General features: G+C 41.9%; 1 protein-coding gene across 10 annotated transcripts in view; it reads right to left on the reverse strand.

Annotated features, from left to right (window-relative positions):
* FAT3 (FAT atypical cadherin 3) overlaps positions 1–18,153 on the reverse strand; it is a 422,077-nt gene that overhangs the window by 47,630 nt on the left and 356,294 nt on the right. For all 10 annotated transcript variants that reach the window (XM_030042467.2, XM_030042469.2, XM_030042466.2 and 7 more), the window contains 5 exons: positions 7,770–8,159; positions 5,011–5,225; positions 4,208–4,345; positions 1,407–1,550; positions 660–857 (listed from right to left, as the gene is read on the reverse strand). In XM_030042467.2, the coding sequence (XP_029898327.1) occupies positions 660–857; positions 1,407–1,550; positions 4,208–4,345; positions 5,011–5,225; positions 7,770–8,159 (1,085 nt within the window). The remainder of the gene's footprint in view (positions 1–659; positions 858–1,406; positions 1,551–4,207; positions 4,346–5,010; positions 5,226–7,769; positions 8,160–18,153) is intronic.

The raw sequence follows: 18,153 nt of genomic DNA on the forward strand, positions 1-18,153 counted from the left end.
TCCCTAGACTTGCATATTTACTGAACCCTACAACATTTTGTCTGGCAGGCCTGAGCAATGTGGACAAATTACTTTCGGATTTACAGTTTTTTGTAATCAAAATTACCCTGGTTACAAAGTTCCTCAACAATGACTCTAAAGCTAAGTTTGAGCTGGACTTCTATTGTATGTCTTATTTTCACATTCTTTAAAAGCTAAGTTGACCTTGGAAATGTGATTTCATGAATTCTTGGTAGGCTTCCAAAAATTTATGATTAAATTTATGACTTAAAAGCAGAAGTGGTTTTCCTTCCTAGAACAATATTTTGCTGTCACTCGTTCTGTGGTGTATTTATATGTATATAATGCATTTTTGCTTATTTTCCTCGCTTAGCTACAGAAAAAAAAAATGAAAATCTTAAATCATAACGGCCGCTGCTCAGAAAATTCATTTCATGCGGAGGAAATTGGAAAGGTGGCTGGTTACCTATTTATATTTATATGAAATTAGGTTTAAGGACATCAAAGGAAATATACCACATTGTGCACTTGTGAACCGGAATGCATGGTATTTACTCATAGAATACAGTCAGTTGAAACCAACCCACAGAGGCAATGTACAGATGACCTACCACTATGAGGGTTTTTGTTTCTGCGCAGATGCAAAAATCAAGCTGTACCTGCACACAGAGCACGTATTCAGTTGCGACCATGTGCTTGAAGATGACTGCAGATCTCAGGACGCCATGAGGGTCCAGCGTAAACTCCTCCTCTTCATTGCCGGTGAGGATGGTGAAGGTAAAAGGGGGGCCATTGTGAAAAGAGTCTTTGTCTGTCACTACCAGCTGCAAAATGCTTGTCCCCACTGGTTTATTTTCCTTTACACATATACACAGCGTATAAAGAAAAAGATTAAAATGATACATATCACAATCATAAAATACCACGTTTCGCTATTGAGAATATTCAACTGAATGCTCTTTGCCCAAGACAGCATTTCACAAGCAGCGTTTATTTGACACCACTTACGCCCCATGGACCGGAGCAGAGATGTAGGTACCCACCACATCTCCAGGGACCGAAGAGCTCTGCTGGGACTGTACCTGAGCAGGCCTGACTAACCATTAAGACTTGCACACTGAGCAAGGTGTAAAGAAGTGCGAACTCATCCCAGCTCAGACTTTTTGAGGCCAGAGTACCTGGCGCACCAGGGATGAATGGTAAAACGTGTGACAGATGCTGAGGTTAAGGACCCTTAGCAAACAGAAACTTACCAAAGACTTAAGAAAGACATGTTTATGCTTTCCTTTAAATAAGATCACTTGATACATCTTTTGCAGATAAATCATCAAAAGCTACTTAACTGAAACCAAATGCTTTTGTATTTTAAAAGTCAGAGAAGTTTTTGATGTGGAGGATAAACTTACTTGAATTACAGCTGTATAGTTAGCTGGAGTAAATACAGGGCTATTATCGTTCACGTCAGAAATGTCCACATTGACCGTCACAGATGAAGACAAAGGAGGGCTGCCGCTGTCTCTTGCCTGGATAACTAATGAATAACCAGATATCTGCAAAAAGGTGAAAACATTAAATCATAGTGAAAGCGGTCCTAAATTTTAACTCATGTTCTTTACATCCAGTGCGCCACCTACCATATTCTAAGGAAAGCTGTTTGGCCTCATTACCTTCCCTGCCCTTAGTATAACATTATCCTGTTTATTGCCACACTGTGTCCCAACTTCTGTTTTATAAGGCTATCAATAAACATAACAGCTTCACTGTATTAAAATAACTGTATCAGATGATGCATTCCTGAAACAAAGGGGCAGACAAAAAATAAATGACAGATAATATCCAAACTCAGCCATTACTACTGTTGCTAACATTTTCATCTCTCCTAGGTGTCACCTGGGATATGTGACCTGATTCTATTTATCTTACAGTTGCTTTCCAGGATATTATATAAATTGCTTATTAGAGCCAACCTCAGTTTGACACACAGTGTTTCTAACATGGTGATGGAGAACCAAGAAAAAATTAACAGGCAGTTGGCTTAAACACACTGGGAAACATTTGGGACTACTAAGGACAACAGTCTCTGTAGCAACAGGATATTATCCACCATTCAGTAGAAGATAAGGGTTTTTTGAGCCTACGTGTTTGCAACAGACACAAACTACTCAACAGGGTGTGGGCAGTTCAGTGCATCACCCATGGGCCCTCTACGCGCATATGTGCCCATGTGTGAGGTGTGAGAGTATGTGACAATTTGCAAAAGCTCTGTCTACGCACAGCTTATGGATGACAGTTTGATTTTATGAACTGCATCCTTATGTTGGCTTCCTTAGGTCTTACAACTGCTTTTTAATGTATATCGCTTCCCGCTCCCCAGGGAAAGCTGCTGACACGTCTGCCTGCGAATCCTTCTATGGGGGAGCGAGCAAAGGGCAAAACGCGCGCCAGGTAAAACACCCTCTCCGTGCGGGGCTGGAAAGGGGAAAAGCATGTCCCTGCAGAAGGGAACAACATAATGTTAAAGGGGCTTTTTCAGGGTGGGAGGAAATCAAAAGCCATTTGAAAAATAAAAGTAATTTGGGTAGGAGGGAGGAGTCCAGGCTAAGCGTACGAAACAAGGGGGCTCTTCTGGGATGTGGGATCAACCTAAAGAAAAAGGGAACAGTTTTTTGGAGGGGTTATAGTGAGGAGAAAGGCTGTGATTTGGTGGCGGCATAGTGACACAGGAGCGAAGAATAATCCTGAAGTATGGAAAGTCAAGAAACCGAGGCAGAGAATTAATCTTTTTTTTTTTTTCCCCTTTCGAGCTGTAATTTCTACTGCTAGCTAAAGACAAGACTGACAGTTTTGTGGGATCTTTCCCAAATTTTGTGCATGTTTGTTTTCATTTCAATGTATCCAGAAAGGTAGATGGCAAAAGTCATGGTTTCTATGTGATTACAGCTCTGCAAATGAGTTTCCTTAAACCACTGAAACCTGGGACTCAGCACAGCCTTTGGGGATCTACAGCAGACAGGGCATCATGTATCATTTTCCCTGAAGGGGTCAGAAACACCTGTGTCTAGGAAATGTGCCAAGGAAGCAAAGAAAAAGACAATATCTCAGCTTATTTTAACGAAGGGAAACTTTGGAAATGCAGATCTAACAGACCTGGCATTAAACATGCACGCGCCGGTGAGGGTGAATGTGTGTGTCTGAATGCAGATGCACTTCAGAAACTAAATAAAATCGTATTAAGAAATTAAGCCTATGTAATTTAAAAGAAATACATTACAGCAAATTTGTAATATGCACAGCCATTGTTACTTCCCTGTCCTCGACAGTCTGCAGTAAAGTCATTCTGCCACCAAACACTGACAATTTAATCCTGCCTTTGTGATAATACAGAAAGGATATTTGCCACTGTTTTAAGCAGTAGCCCTGCTTCCAGTAGAGAGCTTTTCCAGCTGAGCCCATATTCCGAGGATAGCAATCAGCTTCCCCAGTTTTGTGGACGCATTGCTCAGAGGCAGGAGGCATGGATTTCTTTATGTGTTGCAAAGACTTTTGAAGCCATGTAGTGCTCTCCTGCTCTGCTAGTAGCACAGGCACCTGTATTTGTTTGTTTTTTTCCAAAAGCTGCTAATTGCTAGCTATGGCAAAATGGTGATAAATCACCCTGAATGAATAATCTAGTGAGCAAACAAAGCAGCAGAATCTGTTTAATGAAGCACTCTTTCACTTTTGGTACAGCCTGGCCACTTCATAACATCACCTCCCCAGTGACATGTTTTGCAGAGCGCTAATTAATGGCTGAGGTCTCCACTCGGTGCTTGGTGCCACAATCTGGAGTATGTCGTAATCACCCCATCGCACACACCGCTGCACGTGTGTGCTTGCACGCGCAGGAGAGAGGAGGCAGCTCATTAACACAGCAACAGCTGCCGGTGGCACCACAGGAGAAATTCAGGGTTGCTTTTTTCCCTGATCTGGCCTCAGCTGCTGTAATAGTGCAGGATGGGAATGCTAGCAGAGCAGTTGGCTGGTAGATAGGATTGGGGATAGGGCTGGCGTGGGAAGAAGTGGAACAACATTAGAAAGACCTATTGGAGCATCTTAGGCTGATCACTGCAGAGTATAAAAGAAGCTTCTTCAAAACAAGTTAGCAGCAGAGTTGAGATCAATACACATCTGTAAGTCATTGTAAGTTAAGAAGTCCCACATGTCTTACCCTTTCTCTATCCAATTTCTTTTTAACCTTCACGAGTCCCAAAACAGGATCAACCGAAAATTCATTGTCTCGATCTCCATTCACTATGGAAAAATGAATCTGGCCATTGGAAGGACTGTCCAGATCTTCTGCTATCAACTTTTTTGAGAGAAGAGTGAAAATTAGCAAAACAAATATTAAGCCATCTGTATGATATATTAATGGCTCAACACCCCAAAAAGTAAGACTTCATGTTCCATCAGACTAGCTACATCTGAACTCCACACCTCTACAGCATCAAGCCAAGCACCAAGCCAATCAGTTTTTGATAGGAGGCTCCCCTTGGACCTTTTCAAATTTTAGCCTTAAAAAATACACAATATTTTAATCTTAATATTCCATACAAGGCTTGCTTTCTGGACCCACAAGTTCCAAGATGAGAGTATTGTGAGGTTTGGGTACGAAACACTGCATGCCAGACTACACAAATACTATGTATTTCGCTGAAAAGTTGAATTCTGCCTTTCCAATAAAACCCACTTGTTTCTAGCTGACTCATGAAATGCAATGCCTTAAACATGCCATTGCTCTTTGACAGCATATCGGGGTTAAAAAGCAACAGTTGGTACTAATACTACTTTCTTTTTGGGGGAAACTGGCAGCAGCCTGGAAAGCAGTAGCTGGTGCAGAGTATTGGCTAGAGAACAGTTTGGGTGATTCAAGATGCAATAGTTATCATTATTAACCAGTGCAGCAGTATTTTATTAAAGGTCATGTGGCAGAGGGCTTCATGCCGCCTAAATGCCACCCACGGCCTCACTCACCATAATCACCGAATCACCGATGGCGGCGTCCTCGCTGATGACTGCGCTGTAGACCTCCTGGCTGAATTTTGGTGCATTGTCATTAACATCTGTCACGTTTACGTTCACAGTCGTAACGGCGCTCAGGGCTGGAGTACCTCCATCTTTTGCTTCCACTACTAAGTAGAAATCCTTACACGATTCATAATCCAAAGCTTCAAAAATGGAAATCACTCCTTTGAAGCAAGGGAGGGAATGTCAACAGCCAGCGAAAAACAAATAATGCTATGGACTAAGGGATTTGACTGTAGTAAACAGTACAGCATGCTATTTATCACCATGGCACATATACAAAATATGTTGTTCTAACTGTAACACTGCCCAATCCAATAAAAATATTTGGTCAGGTTTCTACTGCTGTCGTTTGATTAAAGAATGATGCCAATTGCACTTGGGTTGCCTCTGCAGAAAAGGACCTTCACAAGGCATGAAGCAATAAATGGTTCCTCATGAAAATAGCTTTTATTATATGAGTATTGTAGATGGAAAAGTGGGGGCCATATCCACCCATTTGCCTGGGCTCATGCACAGAGCCTATGGGAGAACTGAATGCTGACTCTGGAAATAAGCCCTGATAAGTCAACAGAAATTCACTCCCATGTAATTAACTTCTCATGAATTAAATACAAATGAACGGGGTATGAATACCTTTGAGAAATCAGTTGTCTATCATTTATGTGATTAAACAGGGACTTCCCCACTCAACTAAGTTTATAAATTTTGGGTTCCCTCACCAGACAATCAAAACCAAGATCCTCTGTAACTTGACTCACTCCATGCACCCAGACCCCCTCTAGGATAGAAATTATTTTTATGCAAACCTTCCCCTTGTTTCCCATGTACCTATAACCTTAACAAGAAGGGGGGAGTGGGTTGTGCACAGATTACTAGCGATGCCTTGAAGGAGGTAATACTGGGCATGGCAGGAAAGACTTAAAAGCAAATCCTCAACCTTGGCAAGCCAAATCCTTTTCAATATAGACCCATCAGGAGCAAGGATGTATGGGGCTTAAAGGTCATTTAGTCCAACTGCTGCCCAACACAGGTCAGCTAACCTAATCATTCTTGAATGTACTCATCTCTAACGTTCATATAAACCTCCAACAACATCAGTTTCCTAACCTTCTTGGGAAATGTGTTTCAGTACTTAATAATCATTACAGTTAGGAATTTCTTCCTATCATTTAAATGAAATAATCCAAATGCAATTTAAACCCATTCACAACTTCTTTTCTCATGAATGGGCATGGAAAACAGTTTATTCCCCTCCTCTTCGTAGGTACTTTTTACAGTCTTGAATACTAACAGCATGCCTTTTCTTTGCTAGCTTAAATAGTCTCAATTCCTTCAGTCTTTCCTGGTAAGCCACATTTTACAGACCTTGGATCATTCTTCTTAATCTCATCTGAGCTCTCTCCAAATGAATCCTACCTTTCAGCATGACTTGCTGGAAGCAGAAGCCCTGAAGAGAAGCTTCCAAGTGGCTAGCAGAGAGTTCCCACTGATAAATGGTGTGAAGGGCATTATTTTTCAAGCCTTGATCAGGCATGCTACATCAGCACCCGGCTGTCTGGAAACTGAGCTCCTGCCTCTAAACCGATAATAATGGAGCTGTCACACATTAATGAATAATAAATAGTTTTTTTTTTTTTCCCTGTGTGATTAAGCTTTATTATGGGTTTTTATTGATTTATCTCCTTGGCTTCATTGTCAAATGTGAAGTTAAGTATTGCTGTCTAGGTGTATTTATGTTTAAATTTTGTTAGCACTAATCAATGTTTTGAAGATAACAGACAACACACAATTATGTTAAAAGTCCCTTACATGTAAGGCAGTGGCCTCCACAGAGCGGAGAGAGATTTTTGCACACAGTAATATAAATGACACAATGCATCATTTTGAGATTTTCTAGGTTACTGGTTATTACAGCTGCACTCAAACAAGTGTTACCTTCAGCTTTCAAAATCAAGATTGTTTTGCTCTGAAGCTCTGGTGGCAGATTTGTACTGGTCATCCTGAATATTATGAGAATAATGGGAAGCACGGAAGAATCATAGCTTACTGTTGACGGATTAAAACCTCAGTAAGGATAAAGAATATATCCCACTAAGGAAATTCAAAGAAAACAAGCCATTTGCACCAATAAGGTAGCTTTTCTCAGTATTTCTTAAAGAGAAGCAGCAGTATGTTTTCAAAATTTGTGATGTATAACAGCAGCAAAAAAAAATCCCAAACCATGGCTGAAGTCAACTGTCAGACAACACAAATCAGGAGCCACCTAAGTCAGTGAAGTCGCATACAGTTGTATAAACAGCAATCACGTTAGGACTGCCAGCTATTTGGTCCTGATAGTGCTGTCTGATGCTTGCTAAGGTCCAGACTGTTGAGGCTGTGCTCAGCTGGTAAGCAGGTAAACATTGCAAGTGTTCAAAACTGTAAGGGTTGCACAGTTTGGCTAATGGGTTGTCACATCTACATTGACTTCAACGGACATACTAATGGAGAAAAGTATTCTCCACTCACGCTAGGGCAGCTGAGTGTGACTGTAATTTACATCACTCTCCAACCTAAAATTGGTTTTTAACTGTGCAGCTAATTCCACATTGACAAGCTCTGAGTCTCTGCTCTTGAAATTTTTTTCATCCAAGAGCCTTCCCCAAAGCACTCACATTTTTCCGATGCTTTCATTTTGCATTACAAGTAAGAGCCACTTTACAAACCTGTTTTTGAGTTAATCCTGAACTTCCCTTTCTCATTCCCTGATCTGATGAGATAGGCAATCTCAGCATTAGTACCAATGTCTTGGCTTGTAGCAAAAACAGAAAGGACCTCAGTGCCAGGAGAGGTGTCTTCAGGTACTGTAACAAGATAATCTCTTCTTTCAAACACAGGGGGGTTGTCATTAATGTCTAGCACTGTAATGGTAACGGTGGCAAAAGAGGACAAGGTCAGCACAATGCTCTGATCTGAGGCCTTTACACTGATGTTATAGGAAGACTGAAGCTCTCTGTCAAGTGGATGCTCCAAAATAATGATTCCTGATGACCGGTCAACTGAGAAGTAACCATCTGCGGAGTCTGCCAGGGAATAGGTAACTTTTCTGTTCACACCTGAAAGAGAAGCAAATGTGAAAATGATAAAGTGAAATAAAGTAAAGAACAACCTCTTCCCATTTAACGGAAGCCCTAAGCAAAAATCTGCTATCACACTGATTATTTCCAATGGGGGTGCAGCACATGGAGGTAAGAGTGCTGTGGGTATGGTATTGCTGAAAGTTTGGGAGATCAGGACATGCTCCTCTCACATGTTAAATCGCCACGGATAAGTTAAGTTCCTTCCCTCATCATGATACTTTTTTAAAAGATCACTTTGCAGAACTGCTGTGTAATGAAACTGGAAAGCAGACTCCAGATATGGTCCTTGCCCAGAAAAGCTTACAATTGAATTAGATGAGACAGGCAGAATGCTGAAATTGGAAATGTCTCAGAGCACATCTTGAAGGAATAGAAATGTACATAAGGGAAAAATAAACCCATAAAAATACATCAGGTGGCACAGAATGTACTTGCTACCAGTGCTGCCTTGATTCCACTGTTGAGCAGCAAAATATTATGATAAGACGATACCTGTTAGACAAAAGCTGCATCAAAAAACTCCTACCAGAATATGGACACTTTAGAAAGGAAAGTCCCCCACTCCCCCAGTTTGAGAGCAAAAATCTAGTTGTACGAAAGCTATCCTATGTTTTTCAAATCCTGCCTGTATTTCCCAATACATAACACCTATCCACCCAGCTGCTGAATATGCAGATCTATGCTAAGGTTGTTGTCAGTAATAAGGCCTGAGGGGCGGTACTGACTTGGTTGCCTGCTGCACTACAGTGGGATAGCCATTTCAAATCTAATTAAAAGTGAACACAGATACAACCTAATTCAACTCCCTTGATGCTGGTTGATTTTGTGATTTGGTCCTGGGTGCTTCACTAAGAGATTATAACTAAAACACAAAGATCCACTGAAATGGAAAGTCTCTGTTTTTAACATCTCTCACTTGAACATTTGCTGCCCTTTTTGTTGGAGAACAGACTTTACAAGCCTGACATTAATCAGACGAACAAGAGCTACCAATCCCTTCTAGGCATATTTTGTTAATTTAAAATTTGTGACAGCATTGTTCTGCTTTCCAGCAGCAAAGCATTGTAGAAATGTCTGATCAAAAGCAGCACAAATCACAGTTGTTTTCTGCTTGACGTAGCAGGAGTAGAGCATCCACACAAGGGGGAGCTGGGAGACTCTTTGTTCAATCACACGTACCTAAAAGCTAGAGCAACTACAGAGCGCCAGACCCTACTTGGAGAGCATTAGGAATTACTGTTTGGCCTCTTCAGGGAATAAAGTTTTTACACAGTGCTTGAGACACCAGAGTATATTTCAAACGTTCAAATGTCTTTAAAATAAGGAAAATTTAAAATGGCAATATTGCAATGAACCATTTTTGTTTTGTTTTGTTTTGTTTTATCACAACAGAACCTCTCTATTCACCATGGCATCTCAAATGTGAAAAAAAACACAGGCCCTCCTTTGGCAAAACCAGCAAGGCAGCCAAGGAGGTGACTCCTGTCCTACAGACGAGGAACTGAGCTCAGCCCACGAACTAGTCAGAGAGTCTTTCACGTGCTGAAACACCTAGACTCTGAATACCCTAGAGTCTGCTGGAGACCATGCTCACCTCCTCACTTAGCCTCTTTATACATGCATCCAAATGCTCCGTCAGCTGACCATCAACCAAACTGGCAAAAGTGAAAAAGGCGTAAAACCCTCCGGAAAGTGGAAGGTTTTGAGGGTCTGAATGGCTGGAGGTGTGTCTACATTTCCAGCAGGGGAGGATCTCCTTCTGCTAGAAATCCTCCCCAAACTTCCACTTACAAAAAGGGACAGACCTGACCAGAACAATTAATGAGCTAGTAATTAGAACTGATCCCTGGGAATGCTGGAAAAGGGGATTTTGCCTGATTCAGAGCATGCAGTTGAACACCCAACCTATACATGAGTTTTAACTGTAAAGCTATTTAGTATTCTGTACTGGGCTCTCTTGATGTCTGCCAGTTTCTACATAGAATTAAAAACTTCTCTGAAGCAGGGACCTTAACACATACCTTCCACGCATATGTGTCTGTGACTGCGAGAGAACTTTAGTCTGGTTTGGGTTTTTCTCTAGCACAAACCCCCTATTTGATACTCACTACAGCGTACCTGGGCACAAGACAGCAGATTCAGATACCGCAGTCTTTAAAGGCATAAATAGCTAGAAAGGAGATGGCCTACCCAGGACTTGTGTCTTGAAACACCCCAAAACTTCAGTAAGACTATCTTGCAAGGGGGACAGGGGAGAGACAGAATTTGGTGGATGTGACACCATGTAGGGTGGGTTTACATAAAGGAAGGGGTAACTCTGGTGACTGCAATCTGATTGATATATAATCCGACCACTCTCCTTGTATGCTACTTTGTGAGAGACTGAAAGAGTTAATGTCTCAAACACTGTGGTGGGGAAAGTTCTGCATAACAAAGAGCCCTGCATAACAAGGAACCACAGATGAGAAGGGGATGGGAGGGCTTGCAGGAAGATGCGCAGGTCTGTGCTCTGATATGCTGAGCAGGGCAGCCCACCATGCATGGCCAAAGATCACACAATGGTCGTGTCTGCAGGAAAGAAGTCACTCCCCAAACGACCCCCCAAAGCCCACCGACCCATTTCCCAAAGGTTCTGAAAGCACAAACCACGCATGACACCTAATTAGCCTAATGAGTTCAAGTGCCTGCCTGAAGGAGGAGCAAGAAGATGATAAAAGGACACGAATTGAAGCCCCACACACGCGTGCCCTCCAGCACTGGACCTCTAGGCTGGCTGGACCAACGATGGACCCAGGATTGGTGAAATATTTTTTCTGGCCCCCCCCTTTCATAATCCCTACACCTCATCCCTTTAGACATAAAACCATGGACCAAGTCTGGGACTAGGAGTGGATTCAGATGCACCTAGGTTCTTCTCTGAGAAGGCGTGTAGAAAGCAAGGGGGTCCACTCTGAACCTTGTGACTCAATGGGAGAGATCTTCTTCTTCCCTGAATTGATATATGTGGTTACCACGGGTTACTCTCATGCCAATTCCTCTTGTGAGAAACCCCGCCCCCTGCTTACACCTTCCAAGTTCAGGCTGCTTCTGCCATAAATAAAATGGTCAACTGATCATTTGGTGTTGCTTCACCTTAATTTAGCCCAAGGGAATTCTGAACTCACCACAACCCCTCCCTGGTCTGTCCAGCACTGGTCGTGACATACTTCCTGGTGTGTAGCATCACTAAAGGTGATTAATTAACAAAATATGAATAATGGTTTTTGATAAATGATTGCTAGTGATCCTACAATGGAGACAGTTCAGATACAGATTATGGTGTTCTGGTTGCTAACTCTAATATAAGGGATTTTTAGGCAGAAATGGAGAGAGTTACTTCTTGAAGGCAAGTGCTTTTATTTTTCCTTCCTGGAAAACAAGAGAGGAATACAGAAGTCCCAGGGATGTGGGTTATCTTGTACCAGTCTGGTCTGATGACTAAAACAATCTTATTTTTCCCATGGGACCTGGAGGAAATGCACCTTTCTTACAGGTGAAAATGCCATTTTATGCAAAGAGAGGCAGAAGATCAGGGCAGAGGACCTGAGCTGGGACACTCACAGATAAGAACCCTTGGTGGCTTTCAGCCTGAATGCAGAGACATGACAGAAGGAGAAATACAGAGGCAGATCTCAGCTGCCTGCTGACCTCCTCCCACAGTGTTTTGTGGGACTGGAGTTTAACGCTTGCTTCTTGGGAGGAAAATGAATTCAGTGAGAAGCTGTGGCAGAAACAGCCCTTTGAAGAAAGTCTTGTGTTATATCAATAGCTGTTTCCACTCAGCTTCCTGACCTGAGGCTGGAAACAAAATGGGCATGAGGCAAATTTGAAGTAGGAAGCTATTTCTACTGAAATGCAAAATGCTTTAGTCCAGGGGCTACCATCTGCTGAGAGAGTAGCGTCCACCAGTGTGTGTCAATGGCATCCCTGCCATGGAGGTGATGGTAGATTCTGCTGTGACTATAAAGGAGATGTTTTCTGTGGAAAGGAAACAACTGCTCCAACACCATGGTTCCTGCACTGGTAAAGAGAGAAATCCTCGCCCACTGCTTGCCCACAGCTGTTGGGGGATTAATGTTTACAAACTGCGTTGTGCCTATTCACATACTCACTTAAACTTCTCGGATTTCTAAGGTGCCAATCACAAAAATAAGCTATTTGAACATGGAAAGCTTTGCAGGAATTACTATTACTATAAGAGGATTGTAGTACATTTTTTAAATAGAGGAATAAGCAAGCACATTTTCTATTTAGACTTGTATTAGCATATGATAGAATATTGCCCTTTGCCAAATCTCTGGTGTGACGAGCTTGTACAACACACAGCCTTCTAGTACCTCAAATGCCATCCTTCAAACAGAGTTTTCTTCTTGTTTTCTTCTGTACTAAAACAAAGGGCCATGCACTGAATGTCACATAATGACACCTTTTATGTCGTTACTACTTTAAATAGCACCAGGGAAATAAAATAACTTCTCTTTATAATTCAGGAGTATCAAATTCCTCCTTGTCTAACTCATAGAATCATAAAATCATTTAGGTTGGAAAGGACCTTTAAGATCACTGAGTCCAACCGTTAGCCTAACACTGCCAAGTCCACCACTAAACCATGTCCCTAAGCACCACATCTACATGTCTTTTTAATACCTCCAGGGATGGTGACTCCACCACTTCCCTGGGCAGCCTGTTCCGATGCTTGACAACACTTTCGATGAAGAAATTTTTCCTAATATCCAATCTAAACCTCCCCTGGTGCAACTCGAGGCCATTTCCTCTTGTCCTATCGCTTGTTACCTGGGAGAAGAGGCCGACCCCCACCTCGCTACAACCTCCTTTCAGGTGGTTGTAAAGAGCGATAAGGTCTCCCCTCAGCCTCCTTTTCTGAGGCTAAACAACTCCAGCTCCTTCAGCTGCTCCTCATAAGACTTGTGCTCCAGACCCTTCACCAGCTTCGTTGCCCTTCTCTGGACACGCTCCAGCACCTCAAGGTCTTTCTTGTAGCGAGGGGCCCAAAACTGAACACAGTATTTGAGGTGCAGCTCAACTGAAAATGGTTCAGTTACAACATGGTTTGATCCAGACCGACACCAATTAAAAGGCTAAGCGAAAACACAATAGGTGCAATCCCCATATGACAGTGAGTTTCTGCAGGGGGCATTACCTGCTGACTGCATCACACACAAACTAAAATTTACAGGTATTAAAGACCATACATAGTGTGTTTCTCCTTTCTGTTTTCATCTGTCACCCTGAACTCATACTTAATGTGTTTCCCCAAGTATAGCTAGCCCACTCATTCTTGTTTATCTCTGGAAAACAATGCTTAACTTTGTCATCTGCTCATTTTGATTTTGGAAACCTATGGAATGAAAAATAATGGCAAGCATTAAAAATAAACAAACAAGAAGTAAAACAGAAAGCTGTCCAGAAAGAGATCCGTAAAAAAAGTTATTTATCAATTTAGGAGTGATTTGCAAGCATGATATCTGATTATTGTGCTTCCTCTTGCTTCTGTCTTTCATGGTGTTTCTATTAACACCAGTGTATACCTATGGCCTTTCCTGATTACCCAAATGTTAACCACAACACCAACTACTGGAAGTTAAATGTCCACAACTTCGTTAACAACAAACAAGACAAAAGATGAATACTAAACCAGATTTTATAATACTTAACTCCATCATTTTGGAGATGGAGAGAGAAAAACCTTGCCAGAAGTACCTTGCTGAACTGTAGAAGAATATATAGCCCCATAGGGAAAGATATTTCAAGTGATTCTTACAACTTAAGCAGAAAAGCTGGCCAAGTTCAATCCATAACACCGCTACCGAGACAGGCTTTCACTGCTTTGTCCCTTTTCTGTGGGGGAACGACAGCCTTAACCCCAAAGGCCTTTACTCACACCAGTGCTCCAGCAGAGTCACGGTACCATGGGATGAAAGCAGGGCCACAGAGGACAGAGATGAAGATAACTAACCCCTTACTGAAGGGAAATACTAGACAGAAATGGCAGGCATAAAGCTTTTAGTGGTATGATACCTTCCTCGGGTGTCTAAACCCCTGCTTTCTGTTTCAGCTGGGTTGGGTGTTGTCTTTTTTTGGTGGGAAGATGAGATCTGGATGGTTGGCTCACCCTCCCTCTCTAGCAGATCTAGAATCTAGCAGAGATTTACGTAGCCCAGGGTCCTGGCATACGTGACCTGACATGAACACTTGTTTCCACCAGTGCTCCTGAGTGATTCACTTCCTCCCAGTGATCAGGCATAAGCTTCACCGTTTTTCTGAAGTGGGGGAGGCCATTTTGGATTCACCTGATTTAGGGTTACACATTGCAGCTGACAACATTGGGGAATATAGCCTGAAGCAACGGAATGCATGTGTAAGGAGACTTATATTAAAAAGTATGCATGTATGTATGTATGCATATATATATAGACACACACACACATACACATACATGTTTCAGTGATCCAGTTTAAATACAGAGCTTATTAAGTCAACATAATCCAAGAGGTACAATTCTCCTTGTCTAGTTCTTTGCCTCCATGTTGTTAACAAGGTCTTGGAAATCTCAAAAATTAAAGAAATTAATAGAAACGACAGAGTATAAAGATAGCAGGAATCTTGTAAGGTCATCTAATTTATCCCTGCACAAAGAAAGGATGGACGCAATTTATCCCCAAACACAGGCCTACCCTTTGATCTTGAACTTGCATAACCTCCTTGGGTAACACACCCCAGTGCCTCACTTTTCTTACAACTAAAAATCTTGTCCTGACTTTTTTTCTGAGATTGAATAAAAGTAATAAAAGATGAGGGGGGAAAAAAGAACAAAGGTTGACTTCCTTCCTCAGAGCTACTACTGTCTGATATCTGAAGACTGTTACACTTTATCATCTCAGTTTTCTTCTCCCCAGCACCTCCGCTCAACTGTTTTAATATTTCCTGGTAGCACCTGTTTTCCAGATCTGTGATCTTTCTTGTAAATCTCCAGGTTAGCCACTTGCTGGAAGTGCTGTACCCAGAACTTGACACAGCCTTTCAGATCAGGATTTGCCAAGATGAAGTAAACAGAAGGAACTACTTCTGTTTTCTAGCATTACTCTTGTTTACCCATCTCATTAAAGTATTTGCCTTTTCACACCAATATGAAAGTGTAAACATACATTCAGCCTGTGATTCACCACAATACAGCTGCTTGTCTGCAGTTCTGCTGCCCAGTCAGTCATTACCCAGACAATACTGGTGCACTTGGTTATTCTTATCTAAACGCAGGATTTCACATTTATCTTGATGACTTGCATTGTATTTTTCCATACGACTTTTCCAACTGTTAAATCCCACTGCTACAACTTTGACACTATCCAGGGTATTTGCAGTCCCATTCTGCTTTCTGACATCTACCAATACAGACCTTATGCCTACTTACCCATCCAGGAATGAAAGTAAGAGCAATGCTGCACCCAGTACCTTTCTTAACTTATCCCTCCAGTGTAACAGTCATTACAAACTCACCTGATAACAGTTGCATGTAGACCATGTTTCCCTAGGGTGCTTACAAAAATATCATGCAGTACAATGTCAAAACTCTCACTAAACCTAAGCCATACCACCCATAATATTTCTTTCTATATGGCCTCTTTGCATGTTGCAGAAGGAAACGAGATTGGTTTGATGACTTCTGCTTGCTGAACACAGACTGGCTCTTAGTCACCTTGATACACATATACTCATTTTAATGCAAGCTGGGTGACTAAGTCCCCCTGACTACCTATCTGCAGCTTTAAAAATCTGGCCCTTTGAAAGATTCAACAACAGGGTCATATAGACTGACTACTTACAGGATTAGGTCTCCTGAGTGCCTAGGCATGGGAAGCAAAATAAGCAATACGAAGTAGGGCTTGTTTAGGCAGAAACCTAAGCTTTCTATCATAATCCCCAAACACCTTGTTTGTTTACCTCCTAACACTAGGTAAGTCTAAACTCCACAGAGCCTGACTGTTATTTTTTATTTGGCAATTTTTCAGGGGCCCAAAGTGCTATACCTCTGTGTTCCTACGAGTCCTTCTGCCTTTATTAAGAAGGCAAAAACTTGATTTTCTCCTGAATAACTCACTGGGTGAACCTGGACCTGTAGGTGTCCTCGGGGCTGGCTAGCCCACTGGGGAATGTGAGGCATTGCCCTCCCACTCTCCTTATGGAACAGAAGTCTAATGGTAAGGAGACCTTTCCAGGAAGGAGGAGTACAAGGGTACATTGTCATAGACTATTACTTTTCATTCAATAAGCCTGGGGGAACAGAGCCCAGAATGCAATCACCCACCAGGCTACAGAGCAATGCACACTCATGTCTTTTTTTTTTCCTGTCTGGCTGATTCCTGAATCCTTTTTCAAAACAGCTTCAGTGACAGTGGAAAGGACCCCCTACTTCAACCGTAACCCCTTACTTATGCAATGCTGTTTTGAATAGCTGCAGAACAAGGAATTAATAATTCAGGTCTTCCATATCCTGCATTAGTGCACTAACCTCTGGACTATTTTAAAAGACAGTGAGGCAAAGATGTGGGTAAAGATATAGGAAACTCCATGTATGTTTAAAGAGAATAAGCCATCCTCTCGAAAGTATCTTGTAATATTTATTTTACAAAAACTCAGGCAATATCCAGAAATATCATCTAGGTATTACCGGCATCATTGCCAAAGTTATCTACCTATTAGCTGTTGGGTTTTAGTAAATCTTCTGTCCTATTATCTCTCTTATTCTTCTTATTCATGTTTCAATCCTTGTTTTCTTCTTTTTCAGATCCTGAATGCCTCAAAAGTTTCTAGATCCATTTTAAGGGATCTGCCCAACATAAACAAACATGCAAAGTGGAGGTTTGCTGTATACTGGCTTTGCCAGCAAATGCCGAAATCAGTATCTACTTCAGCATTTCTATTATTTTGTTACTTGCCATTGTACACAATTCAGAGAATTGCTCTTTAATCAAGCCGTGACTGTCTTGCACTCCTCTCTGACACTTCTGCAATCTCACCTGGCAGCACTTTACCATTCCCCAAGCCCAGCTGTGTTGCCCAACTGTGTGTGCAACAGGCTCAGTTGCCCTAATTCCTTCATGAGCGAAGGCCACCATTGATACGGTTGAAGTCTGTACTCATTAATTCCATGTACGTGTTCTTGAAAGCGGTGACCCACTGAACAACCTAACGGAGTGATTGTTTCTGTATTGTGCTCACCGGCACTTCAGTGCCACTTTCTACAAACAAGTGATAAACCCTGGAGAACAATCCATGTTCCTCAGTCATTATTTCTGATAGATATTTCATTTTTATTGTTTTAATGGTTTCTTCATTTTTCTCATTGACACAAGGAGAGGACAAGAAGAAAAAGAAGATAAATATGCTTGCTCCATCACCCTCCTGGAGGTAAATACACTCTAGACTAGACTGACTGAAACCTGAAGGAGAAGTTATATTACCATTCTTCCCTAGAAAAGACATTTCTTATTTCCTGTGCACCTGCCTTACAAGTGCACATGGTAAGGGTTTGTTTTGGTTTTTTTTTTTTTGACAAACCGTCTTTATTGAAACATCAAAATCACTGAGGTCAAACCTTGCAGGGAAAACATCAGTTTTGTCACAGATTTCTTTGAAATCCAAGATTAAACTTTCCATCAGAAGCTGAAAGAAAACAGCCCTCCTTCCCCCAGTTCGCCAGGTTCCCCAGCTGCCCACCAGGCAGATGCCAGGCCACAGTTTGCTCCCCTGTACTTCTTGGTGGAGAGGATCAGGCTTAGGGAGCAGATCAAAGGATATGGAGAAGGTCAAACGGCTTCCCCAGAAGGGCTGAGTCCCTTCTGCTGCAGCTCCTCCACTTTGTGCGAAGAGGTGAATAATCAGCTCCCCGCACGAAGAACCAGACTGATTAGAG

Source organism: Aquila chrysaetos, chromosome 19 (assembly GCF_900496995.4).
Source record: "Aquila chrysaetos chrysaetos chromosome 19, bAquChr1.4, whole genome shotgun sequence".
NCBI classification, from domain to species: Eukaryota; Metazoa; Chordata; class Aves; order Accipitriformes; family Accipitridae; genus Aquila; species Aquila chrysaetos.